The sequence below is a fragment of the Maniola jurtina genome, chromosome 20 (genome assembly GCF_905333055.1).
Source record: "Maniola jurtina chromosome 20, ilManJurt1.1, whole genome shotgun sequence".
In the NCBI taxonomy this organism is placed as follows: Eukaryota; Metazoa; Arthropoda; class Insecta; order Lepidoptera; family Nymphalidae; genus Maniola; species Maniola jurtina.
Window position 1 is genome coordinate 2,861,549 of NC_060048.1, and position 19,035 is coordinate 2,880,583.

The window sequence follows — 19,035 nt, forward strand, 5'->3', positions numbered from 1 at the left end:
TGCATAAAAATAAATAAACATCTGTTTTAGAATGTACAGGTAAAACCCTTTCATAATATGATACCCCACTTGGTATAGTTACCTTACTTTGAAAATTGAAACACATTTTAATTTTTTTTAAATGATGTAACCACAAATCCACGGTTTTCAGATTTAGTCCTTTATGTGTGCCTAGACCTACCTACCTGCCAAACATGATTCTAGGTCAATGTGAAATACTCTATAGGTTTTCTTGACAGACACGACGGACCGACGGAAGGACGGACAGACAGACAGACAGACAGACAGACAGACAACAAAGTGATCTTATAAGGGTTCCGATTTTCCTTTTGAGGTACGGAACCCTAAAAAGATTGTTTGTAAATCTTTCTGCCCGTATAACTTTGAATATAAATAAATATTTTATTAGTAGTTCGGGGGAGGTATTGGGAATTAGTTTCCAAGGAGGGAAAACGAAACCAAATTCAAGGAGATGTAGGCTGTAGGGATTCAGGGAAATGTAGGGAAAAAGGCGTAACGCCTTTTGGGGAATTGGGTACGAAACCCTAAAACCATACCAATCCATCCAAAACCAAACCATCGTCTTTCCCGGCTCAGTGGAAAACCTATTTCCACTTAAGTTAACGCAATGTAAACTTCTATAGCTTGTAAGTACCCAATCCTAAATTGGATTTATTCCCCCGCGGCGCGGCTTGTCGTTGTTTACAAGATATTCAACAGGCGATATTTCCATTTGTACCCTTCATCTCAAACAGTCAACAGTTTAAATTTTTATATTTCTCTTGGCGAAAATGTTTTTAACCGACTTCGAAAAAAGGAGGAGGTTCTCAATTCGTCGGAATCTTTTTTTTTTATGTATGTTACCCTATTACTCTAAGGCTGAGACACAGGGCTGAGATCTATAGAGGGCACTTTGACTTTGCTCAGTCTTAAGACACTGTTAAAACGAGACAGCGCTATATCACTAACATAAATCTGTCTCGTTTTAACCGAAGCTTAAGTTTAAGCAAAGTCTCTATAAATCTCAGGGTAAGACATCTGAACCGATTTGGAAACATTTTTTTGTTTGAAAGGATATACTTTGCAGGTGGTCCCATTTAAATTTGATGAAAATCTGATGAATATCTTCGGAGATGGAGAACAGAACTCCTCAATGGATAACAGTAAATTGCTCGCGATCAGTGTAATAGCTTAGTAAACAGTAGGGTTTTAACTGGGCATAGCATATTATAGTACAGTGGGCCACTAAAAATTGTGAAATAAAAAAAATTCAATTTATTTTTTTATTTTGGGACAATTATATACTAGTGAATTAAGATGAATGAAAATGTTGAAAAGCAACATAACCAATGGTAGGTACTGACTACTGACTCTTATCTTTTATGGTTCAAGTATTTTCAGCAACAAGTTTTCTAGGTTCAAGTATTTTCGCTAACAGATACCCTCTTTTTTAGGTTCAAGTATGGTTCAAGTATTTTCAGCAAGGGTGATACTCCACGGGCCCTCAGTGGGTCGTAAAGAGACTAATAAATTAAGTAGATAGGTATTTATTGTCGATCGTCCCAACGTTTGTGTTTACTACAATGCTAGCCAATTACTTTAGTTCTTTGTACGAATCACTAAGATTTTGTTATTTTAAGGACATGACCTGATAGGTCGTTACTGACCGACAGGAAAGTTGAGATTATGATATTGGTATAGTCGGTATTGTTTTTAACCCCCGACCCAAAAAGAGGGGTGTTATAAGTTTGACGTGTGTATCTGTCTGTGGCATCGTAGCTCCTAAACCAATCCTAAACTAATCGGTTCACTAGAACCGATTTTAATTTAGTTTTTTTTTGTTTGAAAGGTGGCTTGATCGAGAGTGTTCTTAGCTATAATCCAATAAAATCGGTTCAGCCGTTTGAAAGTTATCAGCTCTTTTCTAGTTATTACTGTAACCTTCACTTGTCGGGGGTGTTATAAATTTTTAATTTACACTTGTAGTTGTCGAATTTATGGGTGTTCTGCTAAAACTAATTCTGTTATATATGATTTCTAAAGTAGATTACGTTGAGAGATCTAAAGCTAGTGCTATCCTTTTACTTTCGGAGCACTATGAAAGGGATAGAAATTAGCCACAGTGTCAGCCAATCAAAGGTAAGGTGCCGCCAAACGATTTAACGTTCACAAGGTGACATTGCAGTCAAGAGCTAATTTGTATCTGAATAAATAAAAAAATGCGATTTAAGTGCAGTAGCTTTTCTAACACTTATTATACTAAAATACATTTATCCCCATTTTTCACCGACTTCAAAAAAGGAGTAGCTTCTTAATTCCTCAGTATCTTTTTTTTACCGTCTTATGGTCATCCTACACCCAAACCTCGTTGTTTATGGAACCTGTCGCAGTTCTGTTACGGAGCCTACATTAGCTCGGAGTGGTGTTAGTGACAATAAACCAACCGAAACACTTAAAAATTTGCTAAAACATTTGAGCCTACAACGTTCCTAAATTGGGGAATTTCACGTCCTAATGAGTCCATTAGGCTTAGGTGTTCAAGCTAGTGGAGTCTCGCTGCTTTAATTTCTTCAACCATATTAAATTTCTTAAAAAGTTTCTTGTTCTTTAAGAAATTAAATATCACTTGCTTTTAACCTTGAAGGAAAATATCGTGGGGGAACTTGCATGCTCAAGTTCGCCTTAATGTTCTCATAGCTGTGTGAAGTTCGCACTTGGTCAGCATTTTAGACATGGCCAAGCCCTTTCTGAGAGGAGACCTATGCTCAGTAGTGAGCCAGCGATGAGTTGATCATGAAGATGTGATGATTCAAAAGTATATTATCTGTCCGTCTGTTGCCTTTTCACAGTTCGACCAATATAGACATTTGGCGACAGAGCTTGCATCGCAGTACGAACATAGACATTTTATTCCGTAAAATCAAAGACTTCCCACGGGATTTTTGAAAATCAAAATCCACGCAAACGAAGCCGCGGGTAATAACTAGTGCTTAGTAAATTAAAGCAGCTTTTAAAAATAGTTACCTGACTATTTTAGCAATTAGTAACTCTAGGACATGTCACTTAAACTAACATGGCATCTCTGCTCATCTCAAGAAGCTGTGTAATTAGCGTGTCATTCAAGAGCATTAAAGGCCTGGTCAGATACAACGCGAGTTGGCTCCGACGTGCGGAAGCAGCTTATGATAGACTCTTCCTTCGTTTGAATCACGTGACGCGACATTCTCTATGTACTAAGCACTAGAAACATAGATCAATCCAAACTATAATTTTTCAACATGAATTGATGATAAGATATTTTAATAAACAAAATAGCTCGGCTACTGGCATTGCCATACTAACATCACTCGGGTAACATCAAAGCGAAAAGCAGTAATGTTGCTCAGGTATTGCGTTGTCTCACTCAATTGGTTACGCTCATACTGGCCGGTGTTCCTGTAGTTGTAATAGGTAATTAATTAAGTTCGCTTGTATGAAGTGTCGGGAGTGTGTGTTGAGTTTAAATATTTATGGAAGACCATTTTTGTTCGGAATGGCCAGTGTATTACAAGAAACTGTATGAGTCGTTGCGCTTTGCTTCGTAAAGTTGCAAAGCGCGACTGTGACGCTTGCAACAGTAGCAGCGCGACTCCTACCTGCCCACCGCAGTGTGAGCTTTTTTAGAAAGTTCCATGTATCACAATTCTAAGATCCTATTGGAAACGTTGCCATCGCGCGTTTTATTTGACCAAGCCTTTACTCGCTTCTCTTTGTAGAAGCAGCGCAATTAAAGTGTCAGTCAAGAGCATTAAGAGAACTGAATACCTAACTTTATTCAAAAACCTAACTTTGAATAAGGTAAGTTAAAGACATTGAAATCTTCACTCAGAAAACGTGCTCTTCTTCGGTGAATAATTACAATTCAAAACAACGCGACGCAAATCACTTTTATCTATTAACATAATAGATAAGTATCTATTTTGAGCTGTGCGTTGATAGATAAGCCAGTCAGTCAGTCAGCTTGTCTTCTTTAACCTATAATATTTAAATGAACTACCATCCCTGAGTTAACACTACCAGTAACTTGATTTTCAATAACATATATATAATAAAGTTAATGCATTGACACATATCTACCCACTAAATAGAACTAATTGCAAAAAAACACTAATTTCATACTTACATAAATTATCTTATGAAGACACCGAAAATTTACTTACCACTTTTAAATAACTTATAGAAACTGAAGTTATAGATTTTCTCCAAATACCCTCGAAACTTTTCACACTATTGTATCTTACACACCCTCTCTCATAACACACATACACACACATATATAGCAGACATACACTATAGGTACTATATTAGTCTATTTCCCAGAGAGATCATCTTGTATGTATATATGTAGGTATATATTAAACTTCACTGTAACATAATGTCAAAAATGTTTTTGTTATTAATAATATTTTCTTATTTTTATTGTTTTTAATATTCAAGTCTGTAAGGGGAGAGCCCTGATGCCTATAACACGAGTGTACAACTTATTTTAGGCATCAGTGGTTTAACCTAATTCTTGGTGGTAATTTTATGGTGAAACAATAAAAGATTTATTATTTATTATTTATTATTATTTAAATGAACTACCATCCTTGAGTTAACACTACCAGTAACTTGATTTTCAAGTTACAAACTAGGAAGTTACAACAGAACTAGCAACTAATTGCAAACACGAATTAGTTATCAAAATGTTTCTCTAACCGACAGGTATTTTAGGAATCTGTATTCTGGATTGTTATTACGGCAGGTAGAACCAGGACTTTGCCTGTAAGAGGGGAAAATAATTTAATATTTTTAACAAATTCACAGAATTTTAAATAAGATAATAGAACTAGATGGTGATGGAACAAGATAAAGTTGAAAACTAAAACCCGACTGCGATCGTCTTAATAAACGCTGAAATATTATAGTAAAATTGTTTTTCTGTCGCTTGGTATATTTTTATGTTGTAGTATTTATATTTATGAACTCAGAATTTTCTCCTCTTTCATTTGACATCCCACTCGACACAATGGCAAAATAAATTTTTGAGACCCCCACTTTCTTTCATGTAAAATCCGTCAGGTCAATTTTTTTCGTATAAAATGTAGCCTATGTCACCCGGACCTTTACGACGAATCGATTGACACCTCATTCATCAAAATCGGCCCTGTAGTTTAGGCGCTACGGTGGAACACACAGAATCTGGATACAAACATACACACATACATACATGCTTATATACTTCCTTTTGGCTTTGCCGCAGTCGGGTAAAAAAAATAGGTGGTAGACTAGCGGTTATGACGTTGGCCTCCTAGTGATCGAGCCCCGTACCCCCGTACGGGGTTCGATCACGGATACTCACTCCGCACCTCTAATTCGGGATTATGTGCGTTTTAAGATTAAATATCATTTGTTTTGACAGTAAAAGAAAATCGCGAGGAAACCACCTGCAGAGCCCTGAGTTGGTTTAAATACCTATTTGAGACCGTTTAATTTTGAAATAAGTTTTGAAATTAACTAACTTCGTTTGTATAGAGCGTGATAAGAAACCACTTTTCTTATAAAGTTACATAAGAGTCCCTTTTTAGGGTTCCGTACCTCAAAAGGAAAAACGGAACCCTTATAGGATCACTTTGTTGTCAGTCTGTCTGTCTGTCTGTCTGTCTGTCTGTCCGTCCGTCCGTCCGTCCGTTCGTCTGTCCGTCGGTTCATCCGTCCGTCCGTCGTGTCTGTCAAGAAACCTATAGGGTGCTTCCCGTTGACCTAGAATCATGAAATTTGGCAGGTAGGTAGGTCTTATAGTACAAATACAGGAATAAATCTGAAAAGCGCGAATTTGTGGTTATATCATGTAAAAAAAATGAGTTTCAATTTTCAAATTAAGATAGCTATACCAAGTGGGGTATCATATGAAAGGGGTATCATACCTGTACATTATAAATTAGCTTTTTATTTATTTTTATGTATAATACTTTTTGATTTATCGTGCAAAATGTTGGAAAAAATACCCGAGTACGGAACCCTCAGTGCGCGAGTCTGACTCGCACTTGGCCGGTTTTTTATTTACTTTATGCGCAGCGACCGCAATTACCATTTCTGTACGGATTTTGAATTCTACGGTTACTCCATAGCAGTCGTCGGATTGAAATATTATGTTTTCAAAAGCTCCCCTTTCTTTTGTTTTCTCGCTCTTCAGAAATACGTCTTTGTGCCGTTCGCAGTCAAGACGGGAAAATGTGGAAAAATCTAGGGAAAAATGAGTGAAATTTTTCACTTCATCTGTTAAAAGCATAATAACTTCTGTTTGTTCTATATACAAACATCTTTGTGAGTTTTAAGTTGCGCAAAAATCTCTGAGGTGTTATGCATACGAATGGAATGGAGTGGAGTTGAGTCGATGCATTTTTTAACCAACTTAAAAAAAAAGAGGATCTCAACTCTTCGGATTTTTTTTTCACCATCCTTTTGCGCAAACGTTTGCCTGGCTGTCGGCTGTTCATCGCAGATATGCAGCTAGTGTTCGTGGCTCTATCCTACACCAAAAAACCAGTCAAGTGTGACTCTGACTCTCATAAGAAGGGTTCCATACCATAGTACAAGAAATAACTACATATCTATGGAAATAACACTTTTCAAATTTTTTTACGACGTAATTGACGGTTTTCGAATTTTCCCTTTTACTTGTGTTATAAGACATTGCTACCTGCCTTTCATGATTCTAGGTCAACGTGGTACGTCTTTACTGACAGACAGACAATGAAATTATCCTGTAAGTGTTCCTTTTCTCTGGATATACTTACGGAAACTTAAAAATAAAAGTCTCTTGCCCAAAAAGTATTCATTACACCGAACTGTATATAACAAGTTATAACCGGCTTATTATATCTCAGGAGCAACTTATCACTGTCTGTTAATTTAATATCACAATGAGCCGTCAGCAAAACGTCCGCTTAGCTCACGAACTTTCTGATAGGTATCAGGCAAAAGCTCTGAGCTTTGTACTGTTGCAGAGTTAGAAATTCTAAGTTCGAGTTTAATGAGTTTAGAATTGTTTTAAATGTCACATAGGATATTATTTTGAGGACCTTTGACACATTGTAAGTACCTAGTTGTGTCAGAGTGAGGGAACTCACGAATTGATCCTGAATTGATTTCAAATATTTAGACTATGGTGACCTGAAATCGAAGAAAGCAAAATAGGGTTGCCTGCATCAAATGTCCTAACATTCGACGTCTGCCAGTGACGTTTTGTTAGAAGTTCGGGATAATCGGGGAACATACATAAAAAAAAAAGATTCCGACGAATTGAGAACCTTCTCCTTTTTTTGAAGTTGGTTAAAAGTGGCTTTTAGTCGCTAGATATCTTTTCACAAGTGGCAGGCACGTTTTAAGAAGATTATAATATGTATTTCACTGGAGTGTGTCTGGCGTTTATATTTTATGCCCTTCGCTTCCGTTGTGCGAGTTTCGGCTTCCGAGGGTGAATTTTGTATTAGAATTTACTACACGCTTGATTTATGCTTTCCTGGCATCTATACATCAAAGATTGATAAGGACTCTACTTTTCAATTTCATAGTAGTCACACTTAATATTATAAAGGTGAAAGTTTGTGTGTGTGTGTGTGTATGTTTGTTACTCTTTCACGCAAAAACTACTAGACGGATTTGTCTGAAATTCGGAATGGAGATAGATTATACCCTGAATTAACACATAAGCTACATTTTATCCCGGAAAAATCAAAGAGGTTCTACGGGAATTTGAAAAACCTAAATCCACGTGGACGAAGTCGCGGGCATCAGCTAGTACTTAATATTTTATTTTATTATATTTGAAAGGAAGAGTCAGAAATCAATCTACGGTGCAGTTCTGATGAGTGGGTTGTGGTGCATTCATCACAATCAGTTATCTCTCAGGCAGGTTTCTTAACAATGTTTTCCTTCACCGTTAAAGCAAGTGATATTTAATTGCTTAAAATGCACATAACTCAACCCAACAAAAGTTTGAATGTAGTTAAAGACCTGGATATTGACATAGGCTACTATTTACCCCGAAAAACAGTTCCCCACAGGATTTTCACAACCTAAATCAACGCAGACAAATTCACGAGCATAGGCCGGTACCTATAATATTATTTACTTCATACCTTACCTGCGTATACCATAGTAGGTATAAAGTAATTAAAACACTCTCCCTAAAGTAATATCTAAATGTAATAATTAATAACACTTCGCTTTCAGAACTCTCGGAACTTGTCACCAATATTCCGAGCTTGAGCTTTCTGCACGAAAGTCGCATACCAACCAATTAATACATAACACATTACAACTCCTATTAGTTAGAACTTTGGATGAAATGGCGGTGCTCACTGTTAAAACTTTTGCAGGAAAAACAATTATTTTGTGTTGTTTCGAATACCTCCTTGGCACTGTGGCCTACGACCCAGGCTTGATTCCTGGTAGGGTTTGGAATTTTATAATTTCTAAATCTCTGGTCTGGTCTGGTGGGAAGCTTCGGCCGTGGCTAGTTACAACCCTACCGGCCGCTAAGCGATTTAGCGGTCCGGGACGATGCCGTGTTGAAACCAAAGGTTAATAAAAACTGCCATACCCCTTCCAGGTTAGCCCGCTTTCATCTAGGACTGCATCATCACTTACCACCAGGTGAGATTGCAGTCAAAGGATAACGTGTATCTTAATAAAAATAAAAATAAATCTTTTATTTTCCGGGATAAAATGTAGCCTCTCTCCAGGTCATTAATAATATCTATTCAAAAACATCACATCAAGTCAAAGCAGTCTTTTGAACGTAGTTGGATAAAAATTAAATCCTTTGAATCTATTGATACCCAGGGATATAATATAGTAATTTCGCTTGCATAAAAAATCTAAAATAACATTAAAAGTTTTTTAATGTAAAAGATCGTCTAAAATCTCTATTACAATAATAAAGGTAAGTAGAAATATTTTAACGAAAACACCCTTCTTAAAAACTTTTAAATTAATTAGAAATCGAGGCGATATTGGATAACTTAAGTTATAAACTTCAACGATTCTTCTAATAATAATTAATTTAAAAGCAAAGTGGAAAGTTAAGTACGTACTAGAGATAATGAAAAGTTTTATCTGAATTTTACAGTAAAAAAATGTTTTTAGGGTTCCTTTATATCTCTAGAGAAAAAAGGAACCCTTAAAGGATCACTTCATTGTGTGTCTGTCTGCTTGTCTGTCAAGACCCGTCAACGGTTTACGGCCAGTAGGCACTAGTCTATTTTGTGTCCTTTACAAAAATCAAGGGATTTTACTGCAATTTGCAAACAGCGTTTACACATTGGCCGGCACTGGCCAAACGTATTGGTGGTCCAATGTATACTGGCGCTTTATGCAGAGCTTGGTAGTTATATATAATGAAAGCCCTGAGAGAACAAATAACCAAATAATCTAGGTTATTAACATTCGCTCGAACAACCCTAAATTGGACTCCAGGCGAAAACGAATATTCAAGTTTAAACAGGGCAAAGTCCAAGCCATAGACTTGGAATGCCTAGATGCCGCATGTTGTTTAAATATATGCACGGATTTTTGTCATACTATAGTAGTTTTCCCTATTTACAATGACATCACGCAAGTCATTTAGTTTCATTTTTAACCCCCGACCCAAGAAGAGGGGTGTTATAAGTTTGACTTGTGTATCTGTGTATCTGTCTGTGGCATCGTAGCGCCTAAACGAATGAACCGATTTTATTTTAGTTTTTTTTATTTTAAAAGGTGGCTTGATCGAGAGTGTTCTTAGCTATAATCCAAAAAAATTGGTTCAGCCGTTTAAAAGTTATCAGCTCTTTTCTAGTTTTCTTGTAACTTTGAAACAGACCGTTAGGTTCATAATATTATGTCAATTGACAAATGACTAGCTGTCAAGATGGACGTTGCCTAGATACAAAATTATTTATTTGAAAATGATGTTTTGGAAAACTCAGATACTTTGTCGGGGGTGTTATTAATTTTTAATTTACACTTGTAGTATTTAAATTATCGTGAGTGATATTTATTATAAATGAATGACGCCTTAACTTACCTGTATGTCGGAGTATGCCCGACTAGTTTCGAACCCGTCCTGAAACCTTATTCAGGGGCCATGGGATATGGGCACCACATCGCGAGCAGAGGTCCCACAAGGACCCCGTACAGGTTCAAGACTAGTCGGGCATACGCCGACAATCAAGTAAAGCCAATGTATGACACATTTATACATTGGCACAATTTTATTTAGAAAAAGAAATTCTAATACATATTGACAAATGAGTGAAAATACAAGTGTAAATTAAAAATTTATAACACCCCCGACAAGTGAAGGTTACGGTAACTAGAAAAGAACTTTCAAACGGCTGAACCGATTTCCTTGGATTATAGCTAAGAACACTTCTCGATCAAACCACCTTTCAAACAAAAAAAAAACTAAATTCAAATCGGTTCATTAGTTTAGGAGTTACGATGCCACAGACAGATACACAGATACACTCGTCAATCTTATAACACCCCTCTTTTTGGGTCGGGGCTTAATAAAATAGGCCCCTGGCTCAAGCTTCAGCTCAGCTCAGCTTGGGATATCATCACGGATGAAACTGGGAAACAAAAAGTGCATAACAATAAATTGGAGTTAAAAATTAATAACCGTATTATTGACTCCAATATTGAAATTGCAAATACATTTGAGAATTTTTTCCAGAACATTCCAGTCATCACTACTAGTTCCCTTAGCTCTTCACCAACAGAAGCCTATGATCTTCTCAGGGCCAATGTCACTGAATGCGGTGTGTTGTTTAGGTTTGAATACGTTACTCCATATGACATTGTTAAAGTGTTCAAATCTTTACAAAGCAAAAAAACCGGAGATCTGTGGGGAATATCAGTAAAAATAATTAACAATATTATTGATATTATTGCACCATATCTAGCCTTAATTTTTAATGAGTCTGTGGATACAGGCGCTTTTCCAGATCTCATGAAATGTAGTAAATTGATACCTCTTTTTAAATCGGGTAGCAAAAGTGACCCAAACAATTACAGGCCAATTTCAATTTTGCCAACACTGAGCAAGATATTTGAGAAAATCATGCTCAACCAACTGCTTCAGCATTTCAATTTAAATAAGCTACTCCATTCTGAACAGTATGGCTTCACTAAAGGTCGATCAACAACCGACGCGGCCGCAATGCTGTTAAAGCATATATTCAATGCGTGGGAGGGGTCACAGAATGCCATTGGTATTTTCTGTGATTTATCCAAGGCATTTGATTGCGTTGAGCACGAGACTCTTTTAGTTAAATTGAGCCACTATGGAATCAAAGACACTGCGCTTGGTCTCATTGCGTCCTATCTTAGTGATCGTATTCAAACAGTATGTGTGAATGATGTGAAGTCATCCGGATCAGCCTCACTAATGGGTGTTCCTCAAGGCTCTATTCTAGGTCCTTTCATGTTCTTAGTATACATAAACGATTTACCATATGTAGTCCAAAATATTTGCGATATCGTACTATTTGCTGACGATACGTCTTTGATTTTTAAAGTCGATAGAAATAAGGACAATTTTGACGATATAAATGGTGCCATATCTCAGGTAACTCACTGGTTTACTGTAAATAATCTACTTTTAAATGCAAAAAAACTAAGTGTATTGAATTCGCACTGCCCAATACCAAGAACACAAGTAACATTAATTTAATGATAAATAATGATATTTTGAAAATAGAAGAGACTACTACATTTTTGGGGATAACCTTAGATGCGAAGCTGCAATGGGGCACTCATATATCAACTCTTGCTGGCAAACTAAGCTCTGCTGCTTACGCGGTTAGAAAGATTCGACAATTAACTGACGTGGAGACCGCAAAGATAGTATATTTTGCTTATTTTCATAGTATTGTCTTATGGAATCTTAATATGGGGTAGAGCGGCAGATATTGGGAGAATTTTTGTATTACAAAAAAGGGCAATACGCGCAATTTATAACTTAAAACCACGCGATTCACTTCGAGAAAAATTTAAGGAAATAGGTATCCTTACCGTAGCCTCTCAATATATTTACAACAACATAATTTTTGTAAGACAAAATATTCTTAGTTACAAGAAGGTTGGCGATCTACACAACAGGCTGACTAGACACCGTAACAGGCTTGCGACTCCTACGCTCCGTCTCAGGAAGGTCCAAAAGTCATTTGTGGGAATGGGTATAATCTTCTATAACAAAATTCCTCAGTCAATTTTGGATTTGCCTTTACACAGGTTTCAAAAAAATCTATTAAAAATATGCTCCTGAGAAAAGCATATTATACTATCGAAGATTATGTAAATGATAAAAAAGCGTGGATCTGAACTTCGATTCGCTCCAGCAATGCGCAGGACTTCAATTGCTTGTATACATGGCATAATATTGTATATCAAATCATTGAAAAGAGCAACCGCCGAGTTTCTTGCTGGTTCTTCTCGGTAGGAAAGGCATTCCGAACCAGTGGTAGATGCTTTTGACGATTCGAAAGAACTTGTAAAAGTCTAATTGAATAAAAACATTTTGAATTTGAATTTGAATATGAATTTTTCGGGCACGCCCTGTACGTACGGCTAGCGGTATCTGGCTACTCTAAGTCCTTGGTCCAAGTCAAATAATTTATTAATGTAAAGCTGTTGCTGTTGCTGAAAAGTTCTGGACGATAGCGAGAGTACAACGAGTTTTGTGTTTTATTTGTTCAATGTTAAGGTTCGAAACAAGTTGTCTCGTTACAATATATTCAAATTCCTGCATTTTGGGGTTCTGCATATTGAAATGCAGTGCATACTAAAATGGCAACACGATATTTTAAAAACTATGCTACTATTTTATAAACTAAGAAATTTATATATAGAAAGGAAAACCTAACTGACTGACTGATTGGTCTATCAACTCACAGCTCAAGCACTGGACGGATCGGGCTGAAAGGCATGCAGATAGCAATTACGATGTAGCCACACGCTAAGAAAAGATTTTTGGAAATTCAACCCCCAAGGGGGTAAAATAAATATAACTAGTAAAATAAATATAACTAAGAAATCACTCTTCACACTAATATTATCGAAAGTTTGTGTATGTGTGTGTGTGTGTGTATGTTTGTTACTCTTTCACGCAAAAACTACTGAATGGATTTGGCTGAAATTCGGAATGGAGATAGATAATATCCTGGATTAGCACATAGGCTACTTTTTATCCCGGAAAACCAAAGAGTTCCCACGGGATTTCGAAAAAACTAAATCCACGCGGACGAAGTCGCGGGCGTCAGCTAGTAACTAATATTATCGAAAGTTTGTGTATGTGTGTGTGTGTGTGTGTGCATGTTTGTTACTCCTTCACGCAAAAACTACTGGACGGATTTGGCTGAAATGTGAAATGGAGATAGATAATATCCTAGATTAGCACATAGGCTACTTTTTATCCCGGAAAATCAAAGAGTTCCCACGGGATTTCGATAAACCTAAATCCACGCGGACGAAGCCGCGAGCGTCAGCTAGTAATGAAATAAAGGCTGCATAATTAATTCGTAGCACACAAACTAACTCTACGTTTGTAGTTCGGCTACAGGCGTAGTACTGCTACAATAGTGCTACGAAAAATGCGTAAACCAACCAAAAAGTAATTATTTATTAATTGAAATGAAACCGTGATAGCCCAGTGGGTAAGATGTCCGCCTCCTATTCAGGAGGTCAGGGGTTCAATTCCGTGCATGCCTCTAACTTTTCGAAAACTTTAACAGTGAATAGCGTTTTAATTCAAATTCAAATTCAAAATATTTTTATTCAATTAGACTTTTACAAGTTCTTTTGAATCGTCAAAAGCATCTACCACTGGTTCGGAATGCCTTTCCTACCGAGAAGAGCCAGCAAGAAACTCGGCGGTTGTTCTTTTCGAAGATTTGATATACAATAGGTATTATGCCATGTATAAAAGCAATCGAGTTCCCGCGCATTGCTGGAGCGAGCTGCAGGTCAAATCCACGCTCTTATGTCGTTTAAATAATCTTCGATTGTATAATATACTTTTCTCAGGAGCATGTGTAAAGGCAAGTCCAAAATTGATTGAGGAATTTTGTTATAAAAGATTATACCCATTCCTTTACCCATTCCCACAAATGACTTTTGGACCCTCCTGAGGCGGAGCGTAGGAGTCGCAAGCGTGTTACGGTGTCTAGTCAGCCTGTTGTGTAGATCGCCAACTTTCTTGTAACTAAGAATATTTAATTACCTACACCCTATATTATTATTTTAGAGAAGGAATTATCTAGATTGCATCAGCGATATACATGGATTGCATTAAGTTTTCGCTTCGTACTACTTAGTGATAATTGCTTTTTGCTAAAGTAATAAAAACGTTCGCGAAATTTCAACTGCAATATTTCAGACGAGTATTTTATGTAATTTAATATCTGCGAAACCTAAATGCAGGGAGAATTTCAGTAATTTTTCTACTTACATTAATTATCATAAGATACCTACTTGCTTAAAAAGTATTTAACATTTTTTAATATCCGTAATATTATCTGCAATACCTACTAGATTTAAAAATAAAGAACATCTCTTCAAACTATAGAAACACTATAGATATAAAAGCCGGTTGTTAATCTGCATGTCATAGGGAGATTACGCACTGCATCCGATCCGAATCTGTGAAAATACGTTCCGAAGTAATCATAGAACTACTTGTATGGTAGCTTACGCACTAGCTCCGACTTCCGTCATCCGAGTTCTCTCTGTCATCCGTGAGAATATCTCGGATGTGCCTCGGATTCAAATCGAACATAATATGACGCAGACATGTCAAAGATGTCCACTGAATAGCTTGAATTTGGATCAGAGATCGAATTAGTGCGTTAACAAGTGTAAATTAAAAATTTATAACACCCCCGACAAAGTATTTGAGTTTTCCAAAATATCATTTTCAAATAAATAATTATGTATCTAGGCAACGTCCATCTTGACAGCTTGACATTTGTCAATTGACATAATATTATGAACCTAACGGTTATCTAACCTTCTTTTCTACAAGAAAACTAAAAAAGAGCTGATAACTCTTAAACGGCTGAACCAATTTTTTTGGATTATAGCTAAGAACACTCTCGATCAATCCACCTTTCAAACAAAAAAAAGTAAATTAAAATCGGTTCATTCGTTTAGGCGCTACGATGCCGACAGACACACAGATACACAGACACACAGATACACAGACACACAGATACACACGTCAAACTTATAACACCCCTCTTTTTGGGTCGGGGGTTAAAAATATCCGAATTCGGTCCGAGTTTTATGTATCCGTATTTTTACGGACTTTGATCAGATGAGTGCGTAATCGCTCTAACAGTTAGTTACCTATGCCTTCGTGCATCATTCGTATAGATTTTGGTATGCCAAACAGATTTGTCTATTTTGGCCAATTACAGCGAATTAAGTTTGTTATTCCTTGTGTATCATGGACTTCCGCAAAGTAATGCCTGTTTCTACCAAACACTGTTCATTTAATTGAGTTGAAACTTTGTACATTTGTTGTTGGCACTTGCGGTTAGGTTTTTTACGTGGTACATCTATAGTGGAACGAGTCGCATTGCAACGCATGGCGGGCATTAGCTAATAAGTACTTAATGTTGTTTAATTATTCTCGAATTTAGTCCAATGGTAAATATTTGTTAAATTATTATTTAATGGCCATTCCGTTAAGCAAACCGAAAGTTTCGGTAGAACTAGTCTACAACTTTGGAGAAGTCTGGAACTGCTGCCTCGTATGTCGCTTGAACATAAATATCGGAGTGGCTATTAAAACTAAACAGCACAACAGCTATTATTAATTACCTATTTATTAACGACTTAGGTTTTGACCTTTTGTCCTTATGCGTAACGGCCATGGTGAAATATTGTAGGCAGAGTTTTTTGAATGGATTTGGGACTTAATTACCTATTTAAAAAAATACGTACAATTACTCTCCAAGGCGTGGGCCGGGGTATAACACCCCCATAGATATTGGCATATACACTTACTCTAGATATGGTGTGCCTTCACGGATATAAAAATTAAAAATGTAATATCTAGTAAAAATCCAGGAATCTGGAACTGGAATCCAGTTCTTTTCTATAAGTTATTTCATACATTTTGCAGTAGTAAATATTGCCAACGAAACAAAAAAAAAACCAAACTGCCCTTTTTTCGAAATGGGTTTTATAAATTACTAGATGACGCCCGCGAATTCGCCCGCCTGGGTTAAAACATGTGAGAACTCTTTGATTTTCCGGGATATAACCACTAAGTCATCAAAATTACATCGATCCGTTGCGACGTGATTGAAGAACAACCCAATAAACCAAAAATTATACACACTCTCGGATTATAATATGGGTAGTGATAATTATGTCTTTCAGGACTTTACAAATTACAATACAATACTGTAAATAAACAAAACAATTCAATACTCGAACTCAATAGAGATTGCGTTGGTGCTTAAATTCCATAATAAAATAACCAATAGTCCAACACACGCTGCGCGCTGCGATAAAGCTATTTTCTGTATAAAATATTTCGCTGTTGTTAACCCACTTCTATAACTTACTATAGCTATGATCACAGATTAGCAATCATACAGTCGGAAAACATTGCCACTTCAAAACACGCTGGATGTCAAAAACAAAGCCCACCGTAAAGGATGCACGCTGCATGCGGTGCGTTCCCCATCCGATAACTTTTATTATTTATAATATAAATAGCGAGCAAACAAGCAGGCGATTCACCTGATGTTAAGTGAGTACCGCCGTCCATGAACATTTGCAGCACCAGAGGAACCGCCAATGCTTTGCCGGCTTTTTAAAAGTTTGTTGATCCGCCTCTAGAATAACCCCGATGTTGAGATCTAGTGAAAACACCGCCAACAGACGTTAGCTCCACAATTTGCTTGAGGGTGGAAAATAGATCTGGCACAAGGGGTGCTCAAGTGCACCAGGTACCCTGGGGGATGTGTGCGGTGCAGTTATAGAAAAGGACTGCAAACTATATATTTTTCTAGTGTCTGTGACCAATAAATGTAAAAGTATAATAAAGTGCAATTTCTTTTGAAACTGTGTTAAGGGACGTATCATTTGCGCAGAGAACATGTGTGAATGGTTGGCAAAATTCCTTATTGTGGCGTCGAAGCGATTCGCTTCCTCGTTTCTAGTCCGGATCGATAGAATATGGAACGCCCTTCCGGCATCAGTTTTCCTTCCAGTTTTACTATGGGTACCTTGAAGTCAAGATTGAATAGGCAACTTCTAGGCAGGCACGGTCCATCTTAGGCTGCATCATCACTTACTAGCAGGTCTGATTGCAGCCAAGCGCTAGTCTATAAAATTAAATAAAAAAAAGGCGTACGCCGGTGCATTTCTCAAATATATTAATCGCCTCTCTGTACGATTGCTAATCAGTTGTCATAATGCTGAACAAGTACGCAGCGTTATTGCCCGATAACTGCCGACCCAAAAAGGTGTAAACGATATGAAACTAAAAACATCATATTCGCCTTCAATCTAGATATTAAAAGGTAGGAATTTGAGTAATCAAAAACTATTATGCACAAATATAAATAAAAATCTGTTTTGTACAGGCAAAACCCTTTCATATGATACTCCACTCGGCATAGTTACCTTACTTTGGAATTTAAAACCCCCAATTTTCCCCTTTATCGCTAAACAAAAAAAAACGTTTTTTTTTTTTGTTTCCAATGATGTTGAACTGCTATTATACACAACTATTCCGAATTTTCGGGCGGACGGACGGAGAAAGTCGCAGTGCATAAGCACGGTAATACATAATATTACCGTGGCATAAGGGTTCCATTTTTACCATTTTGTTACGGAACCCCAAAAAGGAGGTTGTGTATCGCGAGTAACAATTTTCGTTTGTTTGTTACAGAAAACAACACGCAGTTGGATCGAGAGCACATTCCAAAAGCGGGAGTGCAAATGCTTCGTGCCCAGCGCTAAAGATGAGCATGTGTGAGTAACCACTACAGCTACTTATATCAGTCATATGCTTAACAGATAGCTAACCTTCGTCGTTTAGACGAGCATCGCAAAGTACCTAATATTGCTGTAAATTTTTAACGGTGAATCCATGTTTTGTCTCGGCTAGCTAACTCAGATGCCGATGAGTTGAGAGATGAGAGAGATGCAGGTCCGAGCTGACCTTCGTCATATAGACGAGCATCGGAAAGTAATATCGCTGTAAATTATTAACGGTGCATCCAAGGTACTCGTACATCCGGATGTTTTGCCTCGGCTAGCTAACTCAGCTGCTGATGAGGTCGCTGCAGTGGTGTAGGCACTGGACAGGCAACTGTTATAGTTTTAGATAGTTGAGCTTTTCCTGTCTTTTAGATGCAGTTGTTGTTGTCATTTTTTATTATAATAACTTTTTCTATTTATATGCGCCATAAAATGCCAAAATCCAGATGTTCCTTTTTTTAGTTAATTTTGCATATTATATTTATGAGAAAATTTCTACTATTCAGTGGTCTTAAAAATTGGAGTTCATAAATAAATAAATAAATAAAGTATAATACAAAAAAAAACGATTTTTCATTGAAAATCCTAGTCATCAATAGTGTGAAACATCAGGAGCATTAAGCAGATGTTCATACAATCACACTAATATTATAAAGGCGAAAGTTTGTATGTGTGTGTGTGTGTGTGTGTATGTCTGTTACTCCTTCACGCAAAAACTACTGGACGGATTTGGCTGAAATTCGGAATGGAGATAGATAATATCCTGGATTAGCACATAGGCTACTTTTTATCTCAAAAACCCAAAGAGTTCCCACGGGATTTCGAAAAACCTAAATCCACGCGGACGAAGTCGCGGGCATCAGCTAGTACCTATTATTGTATGAAAAAAAAATACTTGTCAAAAAACTCGTCGATTCGACAATAGTTAGCGTCAATAGCCAAAGCCCCGAACTGTTCTCAGTAGTGAGC

The 19,035-nt window shown here is 37.0% G+C and overlaps 1 protein-coding gene across 12 annotated transcripts in view; it reads left to right on the top strand.

The window, feature by feature from the left end:
• Nucleotides 1–19,035, top strand: part of LOC123875723 (transient receptor potential cation channel trpm) — a 244,813-nt gene that overhangs the window by 143,199 nt on the left and 82,579 nt on the right. For all 12 annotated transcript variants that reach the window (XM_045921722.1, XM_045921719.1, XM_045921723.1 and 9 more), the window contains one exon: nt 17,975–18,057. In XM_045921722.1, coding sequence (XP_045777678.1) covers nt 17,975–18,057 — 83 coding nt within the window. The remainder of the gene's footprint in view (nt 1–17,974; nt 18,058–19,035) is intronic.